The sequence below is a fragment of the Halyomorpha halys genome, unplaced genomic scaffold, assembly GCF_000696795.3.
Source record: "Halyomorpha halys isolate HHAL.00 unplaced genomic scaffold, Hhal_1.1 Scaffold1033.1, whole genome shotgun sequence".
NCBI classification, from domain to species: domain Eukaryota; kingdom Metazoa; phylum Arthropoda; class Insecta; order Hemiptera; family Pentatomidae; genus Halyomorpha; species Halyomorpha halys.
In genome coordinates this window covers 30,783-49,926 of record NW_027105053.1, presented here as the reverse complement: position 1 = coordinate 49,926, position 19,144 = coordinate 30,783, and the positions used below count along the sequence as shown (strand labels likewise).

The window sequence follows — 19,144 nt, the reverse complement described above, 5'->3', positions numbered from 1 at the left end:
AAAATATTTGATTAATTTTTATTAATATATTCTTGTTTGAGAGTGGTTCAGTTTATTTTAAAACAAATTTGATCCTTTTTTCTTAACTTTATTCTTTTCAGAACCTTCCAACGTTTCGGAAGGTTTTGAAAAAAATAAAGTTGAGAAAAAAGGATCAAATTTGTTTTATATAAAATATTTGATTTTTCAAAATCAAACAAAAAAATAGCAGCACAAATTTATTTATTTTTTAAATATAACTGCACTCTGGAACCCCAATATTTTTTAATATTCTATGTTTTTTTTTTTATGAGCCCATTTGATGATGATTCAATTGTGAAAATGGCGTCTCTTTGTGAAGGTCTTAGTATTTCATAATTTTCATCTAACTCTTTAGTTTTCTTTATCATCTTAGTTAAGCTCAATAATATTTCATTGTCACTTAAAATTTGAAACCTTGCTTGTTTGTATCCAAAGAAAACCAGTAATATACTCAATATCACATTCTTGTAATCCAAGTAGTTTTGTTATCACATCAAAAAATTCTATAGCTGATAAACTAATAAACTATTATAATTAACGATGAAAATTCAATAAACTGCAAAAAGATTCATTCAGTATAAATTATAAGCGTAACAAAGCCGAGTTTTCTTTTTTAATTTTTCAAATAAAAAAAATCTACCAAACTGATCCTAATTGGTTTAAAAATGAATGAATCCAGTTAATTAGCTGTCTGGTTGATTGACATGCAAATAATTGACTCTTTGTATAATTATATGCCGGTTGATAAAGTTTTTAATTAATTTTGTAAGTTCATGTAATCAATGCACTGGGCAAAGGTTCTATTTACTCTATTTAAAAAAAAATAATATATTGTTTACATGTTTATTTTTACATTATTTGCTTTTAGAATTTTAATCATTACTAGCTATAATTTTTTTTTTTTTTTTTACTGTGAAATCTAACTTATTAAAAATAACCGAATAATAATATGTAATAAAAAATATCCATATAGTCTCACACTGTTTATTTTCTTATAACTCCTACATTTTGGTCATTCACACAATTTCAATTACATTCTCATCATTAAAAATTATTTTTTTAAAATATTCTGAATTATCAATTATCCTACCTTATTTATCATATTACAGCTAACATTTTTATTAAAATGTTACAAGCTGTTCTGCCTTTGTCAAACTTTATCTTAGTCAATAATCTCTAATGAGGAGGAAAAACTTTATTAAAAATACTAAGTTGTGCTGCCCAAGTTTATTGGGTTGCTAATCACACAGCATACTCATTATAGTCTAATCATACAATATTGTAATTAAATTATCAAAACAGTATGTACCAATCAATTATTTTATCATAATGCATTAAATTGCCTATTATTATCAAATTTCACTTATTCTAATTCAATTCACTTTACACTGCCTATTAACATGATGTTATACCCATGGGGGGGAGGGTATAGTCTTGTGTAAAATACACCCCTAACTATTTACAATGTTATAAAAAAAAAAATGTTTTAAATAATAATTCTTAAGAACAGATAAAAAGAAAAGTTAATCACAAAGAAAATGTAATTTATAGATTAAATAAAATAAATAATTGACTTCTAATGGGGGAAAACAAAGTTAATTTAGGAAGAAGACAAAGAGTAAAAAAAAATAAAATAAAATTGTACTAATGTCAATAATAAAGTTTTTTTTTTCTTCAGCTGCGGGAAGAGGAAACTTTAAAATAGTTAAATCGAGGAATATTTAAAAATCTGTAAAAATATTTAAAAAGCGCCTGAAATTGAAAAACGGCATGAAACCCTCTCCATATTAATAAATTATATATTGTTTAATTTACCTTACAATTCAGGTTTGCCATATTCTCATTATATTTCCAATTTTATTTTAGTTTATTCATTTAGAGTTTTAGTGTAATTTAATTATTAAAAGACCTACCAAATTTAATTGTATATTACTTGTCTTAAATAAAAACATGTTAATGACTAATTAATTTTGTTTAAAATTTCAGTATAATGCTGGTTCAAATTTCTTGTATCTAATTTGATTTGAATAAAGTTTTTAATTATAAGTTTAATATCTCGTAATAAATACAGTGGGGAGAGTTACTACTTACTCTACTTACAAAAAAATTAATATATGATTTACATATTTGTTTATACAATATTTACTTTTAGATTTTTATCATTACTAGTGGTAATCTTTTTTTCTTTTGTACTGTGAAATCAAACTTATTAAAAATAACTAACTAATAATAATATGTATGACTAACAGTGAATAACAGTATAAAATGCTTGAAACAACATTAATATTAGAATTAAAAACTAAAATCATCCATAACAGTCAGATGCAATATTATAAATATTCAATTATTAAAACTATAACAAATTAATGAGGTGTAGATAGTTGACTATAGATAATTAAGAGGAGAAGATGGTCAGAAGGTTGCGGTCTGCAAATAAACAGAATATTATTGATTCGTGCCGTCGTTTCGACCTGAATTTCAGGTCTTCGTCAGAGCTTTAAAACAAAAAGAGATAACAATCATCATTCAGAGAAACATAAAAATTAAAAGAAATAATAAACTAACAAATTTTGAAATATACATAACAATGAATTGAAAATAAAATAAATTAGACAGTAGCAGATTAATAACAATGAAAGATGAAATATAATATTATATAGGTGAGAAGATATTGCTATGTACTATTTCGGGATTTATTCAGGATGCCAGGATAATCGTTGAAGGTAATTATCCAAAATAAGTTAATTAATTAATTTATATTGAGTTCTGCAAAACTATTATTATAATGGGATTCTTTTCGAAAATCCTATTTTGTGTTCACCAGTTACCAATTAAATATCTTTATTTTTATTAAATATCGTTACCATTAATTATATAATATAATAAGGGGTAGTATTGGGTAATATGATAGTATATAAACTACATCAAGGAACAAAGTGTTTATTCACAATCTATTGGTAAATGATGTTATTAAAATGATAGAAACGATTCAGATAAATAATTGCTATAAAGTATGATTATTACATTATTACTTATTCCCTAATATATACTTATAGCTGCTGATTTTCATGATTCATATTGTAGTGTGGCGTGACATTTAGGTGTGGGTGTCGTCTTGGCATGAGGGATGGCGTTCCAATATGTTTAAGATAACATAAAGACAAAGCCAAACTTATTTTAAAAGAACTATTAAATTTTTTTAATATTATAATAGGAATATGTTTTATTCTTCCCTTATTGGATATAACTATAATTGGAAACCCCATAGTTGAAATATTTCTGGATAAAATATGACTTATACACTCTTATCATTTATGGTTTGAATACATCAATTATTAAGAATTTCCGTTCCTTGAAAAAAATCTTCTCAACTTACTATACATTGGGCACATTATCAAATTTGCACTGATATTAGAAACTGTAATGATTCATTACATCTTATATGTTTTATTACTCTAAGCACAAAACTTTAAATAACTTAATTTAATTACTCGAATTTGATTTGGGACTACTTAATGTTTCAGGGTATTGAAATCAGTAATCAAAACATTCTTGAAGGTGAACCAGTTGTTCTATCATGCATTGCTCAAGGATCAGAACAGATTGAATTCTACTGGTACAAAGATGGCTATTCCATCGACCCTAATAAAAGTTCAGGGTAAATAAAAATTTTAATATTATATTATGCCCTTGAAAACATCTGTTGTCTTTTTTAAAAATAGATTTATGTTATAACTCTGTACAGAATCTGTCTATATACATAAAGTATATTTAGGTAAGATTAAACATCAGGAATTGAGTGAGACTCAAAAATTAGCAACAAGGAAAAAAGTCAACTTCAATTAGAAGTCATTAATTCCTTTACATATGACTTAATGGACTCTAATCCAAATTTCAATTATATTATAGAACTTTGTTCAGAGAACCAATTGAATGTTAATAATGGTTAGATTAAAAGTAATAGTGAAATAAAGCTTCATAATCATTATATATTATTTATTTTTCCGAATATGACTTAAACCATTGTATAAATTAATAAATTCAATTTTTGATGTTAATAAAATATTTTAAAAAAGCCAACTGATTGGTGAACTATTGAAGTTGAGACTTACTTCACTTTTTCTTTAAAAAATTTAGCTCTTCTAGATTTTATTCATTAATTTTCTTAATGACTCGTACATAAATTATTTTATTTTATTATATTTTTTGTATAGATTCATATTCTTATTTATACAAATCGAATAGTATTTTATTTTATTTATATATTTTATTATTATTATTTTAAATTCAACTTTTTTTTTTAATTCAGTGAGTACTTTCTTTTTTCTGCTTCTGTGTATATTGTATGAACATGTACTTGAACACTAATACTTAATGCCCTTATTTTGGGGCAAATTGTATTAGTTCTCTTCAATAAAATAACAAAAATAATAAGATTTTATACCTGTATATATTTTTTAATTTGTGGAATGTACACCTATAAATACATATTGACTAAAATTAAATCATATATATTTGTATGTTTAGTGAATTATGGTTAAAAAAACTTCCTAAAAACTCAAAAGACGAATATAGAGCTGTTCTTGGTATAAAGTCCACAAAACCAGTGGACACGGGAAGGTATACCTGTCGTGTGGCAGATTGGGGACTGAAAGAATGTCGGTCTGTATTTCTTGAAGTGCAGAGTCCACCAGATGTTCAAATTTCTCCGATGACTGCCTCATTAAATAAAGTAAGGATCTCTAAGTGCATAGGGAATAATCTTGTGAAATAGTACAGTAAAGTTTAAAATTTGTTTATTAATTTAAGATATTCTGACATATTATTTTATGCAATATGTAGGTTTATTCAGGTTTTCCTGTTATAATAAGTTATCAGTAAAAGGAGCTCAAAGCAAGAATGACTTTAGTCCACTTTTCATGAAAATTGATATTAGAGGGACAAATAGTGAGGTTAAGAAATACTACCTAATATTGATATCATTTCCTTATGTTTTATATTTATGTATTTGAGTTTTCCATATGTATTTTTGGTGATTTTTGTTTCATTATTTTTTTTTAGCAAACAAATGGACCAATTCATATGTCTGCAATATATACTACCTATATTACCTAGACAGAGCTGTCCATGAGAGAGTGAAAGAACTAAGACTTTCAAGACTGCCAGTTTTAAGAAATATCTTCTGATGCTAATTTGTTGATTTCATTTTATACATTTTGGTGTTCTCATTTCATTTACATGTAATATACTGTAGTATTTGTGAATATATAATTTGAATAAACAATAATCCACTTTAAATTAACTTCTTACAAGCTGTGCTCCCACTTGCCTTGGCATTCCTGGTGGTTATCTCAAAGATAATTACTTCTTGGGAAACAGACAGGAATAGTCCCTCCCTATTCCTAGTGAGCATTCTATGCAAACATATTCCATCACTGATGACACCGCTTTCAGTAGACCCAGCAACTATTCTTATAATGCCATTCCGGCAACACAAGACAACTCAAGTAGCCGGTATATGTTCTTATCGTTCTTTAGTATATATGTAATTGTTTATTTCTTTTGTTCTAGGAGGTAAGAAAAAAAAATGGGAAACAGTCCCACCAGCTGGAATGGTCCCTCCTCATTTTATGTGAGTCCCGGGCTATGGGGATCATGTATCCTCTCTTAAAATGCCATCTGGCAATACAAGATTTCTACAAATGTTTGTTTATATGTAATTTAGGCTTAGTCTATTATGTATATTTTTATTTGTTTTTAATAAAGATATTTGGAGATAGGGAAAAAAAAAAAAGGGAAACAGTGAGTCAACAAACATACATCAATGGATCATAATTTTTTTTGTCTTCATTTAATCAAATTATAAAGTACAATACAATTTTATGAAACATGAATATCAAAATATATACAATGAAATTAATATATCTCTGAAATCCATAGAGCACTCTGACAGCGCTGAAAGTCTTAGTTCTCCCATTCTCTCACAGGTTAAGCTGTCTGGGTTATTGCTAGGAAATTTTTAGTAATCATCAAATTGTTAGACTTTATTATAGAATTAAAACTGAAAGATTTAACTTCAGTTTTATCCATTTGAATTTTTTGAGACTAACTCATCCCTTCAATTTTTATTTATAATAATTGTAAATTAAGTATTTAATTAATATTTTAAGATTATTGATTGATAAATTACATCATTCATTTTATAATAATTTCCATTAGGGTGACAATATTGATTTAACCTGTGTCTCAACAAACCATGGAGTTTCCTACTCTTGGACCAAAGACAGAAATTTGTTTGCTCTGAATCCTAAATCTGAAGTTTGGGAAGATCTTAAGCCATGGGGTTCTATTCTACACGTCCGGAATGTTCAGGTATATAATTATGTTTGTATATTGCATTTAAGCATCTTAGAGTAAGGTTTTTTTTGGTTATTATTATTCAGCTAGGTTCTATCAATATTTTTGTGATAATACATTAAAAGTTTGAATTACTATTCTCAAGTTTTTGATCATTGTTTAGTCTAAATTTAACCCTTATTAAACAGGAACCTGAACACTTATTTACCTTTTACAAAATGTTTTATTTTAACTGTTTAACAAAAACTTTCATGGTTAAACTTTAACATGAAAGTTCAACAAGAACTTTTATTTCTTTGACATATTTTAAATCATATCACCCATATTTATTTAATTAATAATTTTAGACTAAGCCATAATATATCAATAACCCTTAGGGAAGATAATATAACAGTAAAATTAAGATATCAATTTTTAAAATAATAAAATTAACTATCACAAATTTGACATCCTGTAAGCAAAAAAAAAATCTTTAAAATATAAATGAGCATAAGAAAATGGCATTGATGACCAGCAAAGTTTTATCCCATTAAACAGGAACAAATAAATGATCATCAAAAACTTTTATGAAAAAAAAAACCTATAAAACAAAAGTTTCTTAAGAACTTATATTAAAACAATTTTGATTAAAGTCCTGTCGAGGTATGTCTTCAGTCAAGGAACCAATTTAAGAGGTCAGGTACACTAATATCAGAAAGACTCGGACAACATACATTCAATAAGGTTAGGTTAGCTGGACAGGCGGACTGAAATCCTAACAGTATGTTATCCACACTCTGTAGTATATTCAACTACAGTTGAGTGAAGGGAAACAAGCTCTATGATTATTGGCCTTAAATCCTTGCAAGACGGTAACCATACTCTTTTGGGTATATACGTTCAGTCGAGTGAGTATTGAGAAGATTGTTTGTTAGATTGTGCTTAATAAAGATTTGACTGCTAGGTTGCAGACGATTAGGCTTTGACTGCTCTTCACAGCTCTTTGGCTTACTTGAAGATATCAGAAGACTCTAATTGCTGAAATTTTTAAAAAAATATTTATTTACATAAAAAATAAAATAAAATATTAAATATAAATACAAGATTGCAATATAATTGGGAACAGTCCCTGGTTTATCAGTGGAAACAAACTAAATTAAGTAAAACCTGCCTTACCTAACTTTATAATTATTCATAATAGATTCCCTTTTCACTGTCTATTATATCTTGCGTGAGAACTAACACTATTTCGCATATCACAAGTATAAAACATAATAAATGGACTCACTGTAATAGTCTCTACAATGATGTGCTTCACCTTCAAGTAAATAACTGCAACTGTCTTCAGAACCTTCCGTCTTCTTCCAACGCTGAGATAAGAGTGCCCTTTGTTTGCCCTTCAGGAGGTCCTTTGTCTCATTTCCACAGCCATCTAGGTTCACGGAACTATCATATATTAGATAAACCACTAAAAGGCTGGTACAGTCATTATAAGTTATCGCTAAAACTTCATTATAAATCTTCATAGAATTTCCTTTTGAGACGTTTAAATATAAGTTCTCTCATATAAGTTTTCACTGAGGGATCATTGGGGAAGAAACTTTCAAAGGCAGCAGTTTTGTTTAAAAAAAACTTAAATCAAGTTCTTTCAAACATTTTTTTGTTATACCTTAAAAGAACTTTGACTATGTAAGTTCTAACAAATAAATTGTTAACTTAACTTTAAAAACTCTGATGTAAAGTTTCTCGTAAAAACTTGATAATTAACATTTAACAAAAAAGTTCTTTAATCATGTTTTTCAAAAAAGTTTTCTAAGAAACAGTATAACTTAGAGCAAGAAATTTTTCAAAATAAAAAGGCAAGATTATTTTGAAACCTTATTATTAACCATCTATGGGAAAAGAAGTCAAGATGAATAAAGGACACAGAACTGTACCATAATTGCTTTAAGGATTAAGGATTATTCTGATTGAAAAATATTTCTTAATATAGTTTAGTATTAATATATCTCTATCTAGAGCTTTTATCTACATTTTTTACAAAGAAAAATCAGTAAAATTTTTATTTGTTTCAGAAAAGTGTTACATACATATGTCATGCTCAGACAAGGGCCGCAACTATTGAAAGAAGTATGCGAATTGACATACTGATACCAGGATCTTGCCAAGAAATAGAAGAAGCTGGAATATTTTGGAAGCCTGCAGCTTCTGGTAGTTTAGCAATGGCCAATTGTCCAACTGGGTAATAGCAAAAAGTTACTTTTCTCAATAATTTGAATTTGTTTTACTTTACAACAGCTGCAGTTAGAACCTAGGTTCTAAGATACATTAAACAAAAGCAAAAAATTAAAATTCATTAATTAGTTGATTTAAGGAGAAGGCAGATATGTAAATGGAGTCAAGATGGGGTTTCCACAAATGTATTAATAATTTCACTTGGTTTTGGCCTAATGCTTTAGTACAAAATTTCATTTTATAGATTTCATTCCATAGACCTTGATGGAATGGTACAACACTCTGTAGAAAAGGTATGCTCATCAGGAAGAATGATATCCTGCTTATAGAAAGGGTACAGGAAGTTGTTCAGTTGTACTGTAGCAAAGAAGAATAGAAGTGGCCATAGATTTCGCCTACCTGTGGACAGTGATGGAACAGTCCAACAATATTTCACTTTATACTAACTTATTTTACTGTGAGACTTATACTGCTTTTCACTCTGTTTTATTTCTTATCCAGCCTAATGTTACAGAAGTGTATAGTGTATACAGAGAATAAAATGACAAGTTTATACCATAAAATAGCTACATTAAATAATGTGAGCTAAATGTGGTTCGAAAGATGTTTTCCTTAATTTTTTTGATTAATATTTAATAATATAAAATTAATCCCATTAAAAAGCCCAAGAATAATAAAGTTGTTTATAATAAATGTAAATAAAATGAGTAAATATATGTCTGTCTCAATTTCATCGGTTTATTTTAGTATAGTTCTTTAATAAAGATAATGTTTGTTCTGTTCCAGGTTTACTGGTCATACATTGAGGCATTGCTTAACGATCGAACCTGGAGTAACACGTTGGGAAGAGCCAGATTTTTCAAACTGCATCTCCGATAGGTTACAGCAGATAATGATAGATGTAATAGTTTAAATACTTATTATATTTAAATTATAGTTATTTTATTATAAAAGGAAGATAGTGTGGTCAAAGAAAAAACTCAAATAGTAAGAAAACGCAACGTTTCACTCCATGTTGCAGGGATTCATCAGTGCTAAAAAAAGATACAAACACTTAAATGAGGTAACAAAGTAAGAAGATAGATAATAAAAATAAAATTTAACTAAGGTGTGGCTAATTATGATTTAAAATATGTGAAAATTTCTATAAAAATAAATAATTTAAATTAAAGAAAATAATAAAAGATGCAAAGTGAAACGTAATTAAATAAGAATTTCAAAAAGTTTTAGACAATTAATAAAAATGGAAATAATAACAAATATAAAAATACAGTACATACTAAAAGATGGGAAAAGGGAATAAGAGTAAAATCAAGAATAAAGGGAAAAAATAACTTACTTTTACAGGAACTTTCAAATGATTTTATTCTTATTCCATTTTTCCATCTTTTAGAGTGTATTATATTTTGATATTTCTTTTTTGTTATTATTTTCATTTTCATTAATTGTCAAAAATCTTTTTGAAATTCTTATTTAATTTTACGTTTCACTGTAAACTTTCTTTAACTTACATTGTTCATTTTTATAAACATTTTAACATATTTTATACCATAATTAGCCTCACCTTAGTTAAATTTTATTTTTGCTATCTATTTTCCTATTTTGTTACCTCATTTAAGTGTTTGTATCTTTTTTAGCCCTGATGAAGCCCTGCAACATGGGGTGAAACTTTGGCTCACATTAAATAGTTTTATTACTATTTGAGTTTTTTCCTTGACAGCGTCGGGACCATTTTCCTTTTTTTTTCTCATGGAACGGCCTTTCAAGACCGCGCGGATATCATTACTTTTTCTTTCTCACTTTCTCTCTTCTTCTCTCCCAATATCTTCTCATCATTTCTGCGTGCCTTTGCTTCCGACCATGCAGTACCCTTCCGCTTTTCTTTATTTGCTGCAAGAACATTTATTTATTTAAATTTTTTTCCATACTGTTCTCTAACCAGGCAGTCCTTGTCTGTTATTTTCAATTTCTTTGTTTCCTCTCTCATTTACTTCATATATCCTCCTAAGCTCTTATATTCACAGATTCTGTCAAAGAGTTTCTTGTTTAGTCTCCTTTGGTCCACTCTCGTCATGTAAGCCTGTAGAATCTCAGTCTTCTGATTCTTATTTCGGTTTCCAGGTCATTTATCTCTCTGTAGATTTCCTGGTTGGGACTTAACCTGTAGCCTTCCTGTGTTTTCTTGGGCCCATAGATTCTCCTCAGGATGCTTCTCTCTATTTTCAGTAATTTTTCCAGACTAGGGCGACATGTATCCATTCTGTTTAAAATTACTGCTTTTATGGCCGTGTTATAATGTCTTATTTCTGCATTAGACAATAGGTTCTTCTTTTATTGTAAAAATTGCCTGTTGCGAAGCTTAGCCTTTCCAACTTGATGATTTTCTCCTTTATGCTCTCTTTCTCCAAACTGTTATTGCATACTATCTCTCCCAGATATTTAAATTTCTTTGTCACTCTTATCCGTCCATATTTTGTCTCTATTACTTTTTTGCCATCTTCCTTATCCATATTATTATACATACTCAATCTATGATCTTCCAGTATTAAACTATAGTTATTTGTCTTATTTTGTTAATTTGTAATTAGTTTCAGTTACCTATTTTTTTATAATTATTTTAGAAGCCAGACAAATGTTACTGGAACTGTAATTTTTTTAAGGGGAGATGGTATTTTAGAACAAAATTTACTTTTTATATCTCAATTTCCTTGATGTATAATTCGATACATTTGACGGTGATAAAAGTAAAAAATTAAATAATTTCTAATTATCATATCTAATTATTATATAATATAATATGTGCATTTACAATTCAAAAATCAGTTTCAGATGATTAGCCGTGGGTATATGAAGTTGTCTCTTTGGCTTTTATTGTCGAACCTCTTTTCATGGCTTAGTTCACGTTCACTGTCTTACCATGGTGAAGGAGAACCAGTTTTAGAACTACTCCTAGAAATCGCTTCTTATGTCAATCATACTTTTAATTCTGATGAAGTTTTGAATGTTACCAAGGTATTCTATGCAAATGTTGATCTGCTTCTGTCACAATCAAATACATTCATACACATTGAGGTAATTTATTAATCTCATAAATACACAAATTCAGTTCTAGTTTTAAGAAAGAATTATTAGATATATCTATTAAAATATATCTAATCAAACAACATTTTCAGAAAGTTGGTGAACTTCAAGCTCTTGTCGATACCTGGGCCTTAATGTGGAGTGAGCAGATGAACCAAACTGTTGGACATTTGTCTTATAACGAGTTTGTCATTGATGTAATCAAGTTAAAAAATGAAGTTGAATACCGCTACTACATACCTATGCATGCTAAGTAAGTGAGGTAACTATGAAAAGAGTTTTGAAACATTTATTACTAAGATGCTATTTATTTTTTATTTAATGAGTTCTTTAGTATATACGTTAAGGGAGTGGGTAGCTCTATGGCACTGTGCTACTAACTCCAAGGACCCCGGTTCGAATCCAGCTGTGGCAGATAATTATTTTCTTTTTCACTGTAGCTATGAGTCAATCCTGTGGGTTCAAGAGCCCTCTGAGGTTCACCCAGGCTCATGACCTGGGGACTCTGAATTTGTTAAAAATCTGGTGGTCGAGTGTGTTTTTGACTAAATCACCTCCTTGCACAACCATTGATCTACTATCAGTACTTCCTTACAAAGTATTCCACTCCTTGCCCTCCATGGGTTGTAGCGATACCGATTTAATTTTCTTTTGTGTATATACATTAAAATATAATACACTCTATAGCAAAAAAACTGGATACTTAATATTTCTAATTGTTATGGGGGTAGGAGTTTTTAAAAAACCTTCACTATCTCATAATGGATGAGAACAATTCCAATAAAAAGAGTCTGCTTTTAGATATATTACATGTAAACTTTAAAAAGAACAAAATGAAAATTTCTTAAAACACAAAACAATATACAAATTAAATATTGTCAGCTGAAAATATAATAAAGGATAATCTGATATAAATAAATAATAATTTCTGTTAAATAATAAACTTTTTATTTTAAATTTATTTGTTTACAACTGTATTAAATATACACAAGCCAATATTATATGAGTTATATTATAATGGCATGTGGAGAATCTATCCATTGATATAACTCAAATAATGTTTCTATCTCGAGAAGAATCTCAGGAAGATCTCGAGGTCATCTTTTTTTCTGACACCTAAAAGGATTATCAGGAAATGAAGGAGAAGCCAGATTAGAAACAAGTGGGTTTGGGTGGTTGAGAAGTTTATCATGTAAGTATTGGTATCTGGTTCTCGCCAAATCAGCAACATATGGAACATTAAGGTCATGATGGAATAATAAACTTAAAACTAAATTAAACTTGAATGAATATTAATGAAAAGAAAACAATCCTTATTACATATAAATCAAATAATGAAAAACTAGGTGAAATGTGTGTATGATAGCTGCGTATGAGGCTATTTGAGGGCCACAACTCAATCTAATGACCAACTTCCATGTTCTCAGTATTGAGAAATTGTTATTAAACTGCTCCTGAGGCATGTTTCAAAGTTAGTGGCATAGAAGGAATCAAAATTTGGTATCCAGAACCCATAAAACAAAATTTGTGTTAACTGGTGGAGTGAACCGAAAAAAATTGTCTTCATATTTAAAATTATACGGTCAATTATTTATATATATAAATTTCTTTTATTTTCAGCTATCCTCGTTGGTACACGGCTAACATAGGAATAGATGTAATGATTCATTCTGGTAATAAATTGAACAGAATAATAGTCGTCAACTATCAAAATATATCAAAATTTTTACCCAGACTCTCTTCACAGATGCTTAGGTATTAAAAGTTACTATAATGTTTTCTATGATAATTTTGGGAATGTTTGCAATTCAATGTTATAATTTTCAGAGATGGTACTGAATTAATTTATGAATCAAAGTCAAATATCGTAAGCGTTTCTACTCATGGAGAAGTGAGTTTACAACTAGAAATGACACTACCAGCGAGCGATCAGATCAGAGAAGACTGGAAACTAACTTGTGCCAGAGCTGAAGTGATAGGACAGGAATGGGACTTCACCACTTGTCGTTTGGACTCGAAGGCAGGAAATTCTAGCCGTTGCCTCTGCCAAAGAACTGGCTTATATGCAGCTCTCATTATTCATCATTCATCTTCTGTAAGTTGATAACATTAAAAATCAAACATAATATAACTTATTAGCATTTTTAATTTTAAAAAATAAAGAATGAATTTAAAAACTCTGCAAATTTACACAATATGGTTTATTATTGTAAAATTTTCATGAATGGGCAAGACATGAGCATATGAAACCTCTGGTCCACTGTAATTTTAAAATAAAATGGTTCATGTCAATGTCGAGTTCCGAAGTTCATTGTAGGGTGGTGTATTACTACTTAGTAATAACTATAGTTCAAAAATTATCATAAAACAATAAGAGTTATTAATTGACAGTCTTGTAGTGGCTCAGTAGCCAGCCACTGAGAAGCAGAGCAAATAGTTCAGAAAACTTCAACTAGGTTGCGTCTAGATAGACCTAATTGATAGTCCCTGTGATATTGAAAAAAGTAATTTTTGTTAAATTATTACTTTTACTTATAATAAAGTGACTAGACAGAAATTAACTGATCTATAAGAAAAAGAACCTCCCCCCCCACTCCCAGCACCATTTTCAGTTATGAATAGTTCATCTTTCCAGACTTAAAGACAAGTCAGTCCCAATCATCTCGCAGAGGTGCCCTACTTCCAGATATTAGAGTTTCAATATACCGAGCATCTCAATACAAGGAAGCGCACCCCAGCACCTCATCTATTAAGCAATCGTATAAATTCAAAAAATTATACTATCTCAACCTGTCCTTAGAATTGTGAACTGCTCCAGTAAAAGAACAAATGTCTTAATCTATATATAATTGTAAATTAATAATATAATTTCTATTAGGGCTAGGAAAAAAAAAAAATCTCAATAAAAAGACCTTCTAGTACCCATGTTAGAAAATGGTAGTACTCAATTTAAATTATGTTTCTCCTCCACATAATGCATTTACTCATCTGTGTCTATTTCTGTTTTAAAGGGATCATAAACAAAAAAAAAGTAAAGAAACGTTGGTCCTTTACAGCAGAGAAGTCCCTCCCCTCTCTGTAGCAAATAAAGTGCTAGGTGCCAAAGACATAGTGAACCTTTTCCTAATCCCTTATAATACTGTCGGGTAAAAAAAAAAATTGTATATATAAATATTTTTATATTATATATTGGTATTTGTTAATAAATAAAATAAAAAGGGGATAAGAAAAAAATAAAATAAAATAAGAAAAGTCGGTCCTTTCGATCCTATGATCACAGAAGTAGATCAGTTCATACACATTTACTTATTTTAGAACAATTGGTTTCTTTATCTATCCTGTTCCTAATCTTATTCTTCTCTCCTATTCGACGCTTACCAAAGATCCCCCATCTGGTCGTTCATCTGCTCTTCTTTGGTCCTACAACCTATTCAGACTGGGGCTTCATCTCCTCATCTGAATTCTCTTTCACCACAAAGATTGAAGTTTCATCCCTCCATTCGTGGTTTTGATTTCTATGATGTCTATACTTCTTCTGTTATCCTGCTAGAGTTTGAGATTTGTCCCTCAACATTACGAATATCCCATATTGATTCCTCCTCACTCTCTCCCTTCCTATGATCATTGCTTCTTCCTGAACATGCAATGTCGAGGCCTACAGTGCAGTTTAATACAGTAAGCTGCCTCCAGACTTGGTTGCACTCCATCCACTAACACACCCTCGACAGCATACATTTTGACCAACATTACAGATTTTAATCAGAAATAAAAAGATCAAGAAAAATATAGAAATATATTAGGAGTAAAAGTTTACAAAATTTAATATTATTATTTCTTATATGTTCAACATCATATGGTATCTTCTTTATTTAGCTTTTATGAAGGTCTGAAATCAGGGTCAAAAACATGGCTATCAATAAACTTATTTTTTACTATTTTGTCTCCTTTTTAACCCTAATCTGGAGCATCTTATCTTTCAATAAAACAAATAAAAATAATATATATATTTTTTATTTACTTTTTAAAATTTATATAGAAAACTACAAAACCTTGGCTTTACAGGGATTGAGAGAGACAATGAAAGATGGATCATCTCCAATAGTGGCATTAGGCTGTGGTTGCTGCCTGTTTCAGTCTTGTCTCACACTTCTGCTGCTTGGATGCCGTAGAGCTTTTATTCAACTGCTTAAGATACAGTTCTGTTTTTCTGTTTGCATTTTAATGGCAATCTTTGTCCATTTTGCAAGAGTTACACCATCTGAGGTAAAATCTTAAATAACTATTTTGATTTCTTTGTTTGTACTCTGGCTTTGAGCAACGAAAACCAATTTCTATTTTTAAAGGTTTCTAGTTTTTTTATAAATTTTTTTGTTAAAGATTAAACTTTCATATGAAAAAACAATGTTCCCAGAAAATCCTGTAACTATATTTTTAATATATAACAACATATATCCATCCTTGTTTCTAAAAACATACATTTTATTATACAAGATACATTTTTCTGAACTGGGAATTTGGACAATTGTTGTTGTTGCAATAAGATATTTATTATTAAATGAATATGTTTTATTTTAATAATGGATCATAATAGACTAAAAATGTTTTTAAATTTTTACCAATTAGAGCATCAAATATAGTTTTCTATTGCAGGACATGTTTCTGGGTTTAACAATACTTGTGGAGCTAATGTTCTTTCTCGCCTTTTCTTCTCATTTGGGAAAGCTTCTCATCATCTATACAGAAGTGGTTTTTGTTTCTAACTCGAAAAGTGTCAAATCCACTGTCTTTGGTTTAAACTTAGGTAAGTCAAATTATTTCATTAATATATGGACCATACTCTAAGAAAGGTTATAGAATTTTTTTTTTCACAATTGAATGTTCCGATGTTTCCTAAACATAATGCAATAATCTTTTGTTAATTTTGAATAATATACAACCCCTAGAAGCTCATCATGATCAGTATTTATTTAAATAAAATTAATTAAAAAAATTTTTAGAAGAAGTTCAGTCCAAAAGAGTATCAGTCTTTTAGTTGTTCTATCAGTCTATCATTGAAATGTTTAGTCATAAGAACTAGGGAGGGAGAGGGGGAACACCATGTAGTGGCATGATATCCATGTAACCTCAGCACCACCTAGAGAGTAAACTGAGAATCAGAATCCAATATGGCAAATTCCTGACAGACTAAAACATCAGTAGCATGGTAGACAGAGCACACACCCCAGAGACTGGCCACCTTTCTAGGTTGAGCAGCGGCGGCACACCATCCATCAGGTGACCCATCCCATATAGGGATGAGAGAGCAGTATCACAAGAACATTTTTGTCTTCTACAAACACAAAATGATGACCCTCATCACAATAGATTATTTTTCCCCATATCTAAATTCTATTTAATCTTACCAACATTATTATAATCTTTTCGGCCTCCTCCCCTCCACTATTTATTTTAATTTATTCTAATGTATCAGTTTATCTCAATATAAATTTTTTTTTTTTTAACTAAACCCCTTCTGATAAGGAACACTTAAAACCTAGACTTGGATCTAACTCCTTCATAATTTAAAATTTGAAGAAGATCCAGTCAAAACAACAATACAACAACAACAACAAATACAAATACAATAAATATATTTATGTAATAATAAATGGATAAATATCCCACAAATGAATGATATCATGACTGTGAGGGAATTATTTCATTAATTTAGTAATGGATGGAGAAATTATAGCAAAAAAATAGGGCACTTATTGAAACCAAAACTATGATAGTAAAGTGGAAGAATATATTTCAAATTACTCTCATTCCATAATTTGAGACATTTATCAGATATTCATGAAGACAGAAGATAGAAACAATTGTATCAAGAAAAACTGGATTAATTTTTTTTTTTTAGGATATTACTGGAGGAATCTAAAAAAAAAAACCTTCATTAAATCTAGTAAATGAATAACCTTTTTTTCAGTATATCATCTCCTAAGCTATAAGGGAAATGTCTCAACAAACTTCATACAAATTAAAAATTAACATTTTATTCTCGATACACCATAAATGTATTCTATAAATTATAAAAAATTATATATGCATCCTATAGAATGAAGGCTGAGACAACATATCTATAATGATATGTTGATTTTTATTAATTATAAAAATCATATTGTCAATTTCTTCAAAATTTCAAGGCATTATAACTTAGATATAAGAGTTGAACTGCCTAGAAGTGATATTACAATATATATATATATATATATAATTTGTTTTTTAATCCAGATGTGAGATGTGCAATCTCATGATTGATGATTGATGATGCCTGAATTGATGGCATGTTGAGACCAGTTACTTATTTATTGATATTTAAGATGATTAAGGCTTTATTTTTGGAATAGCCCAATAATAACCTAACAATATTTGTTTTTCCTTGTTTTAGTTCTGATCTCATTAATTATATTTATTTGTTTTTTGAAAGGATTTGCATTGTTGCCTTGTTTGATCAGCGGAGCAGCAGAGTCCTCAACAAGCAAATTCAATAGATCTTGGTGGCTACCCGTCGGTTCGCCTTCTTTCTGCACAGCTGTTACCTCTGTGTTTTTGATGACCGGCCTATTCTTGATGTTATATTTTAGTCTTCTCAGACGCTTTCATTACCTGAGCACTATAAAAAAGCCTACATTAGATCATATTATTGATCACAGGTAATTAATTTTTAATTTAACATGGCCTAAAAATATTTATTGCTTAATCATGTGTTTTCGTTTATCTGTACTCTTGATAATATTTATAACAACCTCCAAGAAACCTGGTATATTCAGTCATTATAGCCGATCACCATTATAGTCATTCATACTATATACATTGTATAAAAATGAAATAGGATCTTTGTAAAACTAATTGTCGCCACCATTCACTAATGAATAGCTTTTATTTGGGCAACATACAACTTCATTTTTGTACACTATAGAATTAACCAGTCTCCTCAGCATTGATGCCTTTATCTTCATAGTCTTTTTCAAATCATAGATTAAACCTTGGATAACCATTTGTCAGACTATTAAAAGCAACTATTTTTTTCTAACTAATATTATGCCTAAAACAAAATCTTTGAATCCAACTTCTAGAAATTTATTTTTCTGTGGATTGCTTTGAACTCACAGGGAATGAAACACAAAAATTATTTGTTTTGGCAAACAGAATGATAGTTGTTATCTCTTTTTGTTTTTATAGCCCCGATGAAGACCTGAAAATCAGGTCAAAACGGCACAAATAAATAATCTTTTGTTTATTTGTGTTTTTTCTTCTCCTCTTAGATATCCACAGTCAACTATCTTCATCTCATTAAAAATATATTGACAATGTAGGATTTAAATCTAATAAATCTAATTTGTTAAACTTTTCCACCACAGTAAAAGTTTGTCTTTTAGGTCAACCCTTTTAATTCAATGAACCATCAAAATGAGGTATTATGATCAATCAG

At 29.1% G+C, this 19,144-nt stretch overlaps 1 protein-coding gene across 1 annotated transcript in view; it reads left to right on the top strand.

Annotated features, from left to right (window-relative positions):
* LOC106687952 (uncharacterized) overlaps positions 1 to 19,144 on the top strand; it is a 79,254-nt gene that overhangs the window by 52,378 nt on the left and 7,732 nt on the right. Inside the window, exons 4-13 of the mRNA XM_067048295.1 lie at positions 3,546 to 3,679; positions 4,549 to 4,753; positions 5,593 to 5,595; positions 6,241 to 6,393; positions 8,433 to 8,599; positions 9,379 to 9,493; positions 11,416 to 11,664; positions 11,766 to 11,926; positions 13,501 to 13,768; positions 15,736 to 15,936. Coding sequence (XP_066904396.1) covers positions 3,546 to 3,679; positions 4,549 to 4,753; positions 5,593 to 5,595; positions 6,241 to 6,393; positions 8,433 to 8,599; positions 9,379 to 9,493; positions 11,416 to 11,664; positions 11,766 to 11,926; positions 13,501 to 13,768; positions 15,736 to 15,936 — 1,656 coding nt within the window. The remainder of the gene's footprint in view (positions 1 to 3,545; positions 3,680 to 4,548; positions 4,754 to 5,592; positions 5,596 to 6,240; positions 6,394 to 8,432; positions 8,600 to 9,378; positions 9,494 to 11,415; positions 11,665 to 11,765; positions 11,927 to 13,500; positions 13,769 to 15,735; positions 15,937 to 19,144) is intronic.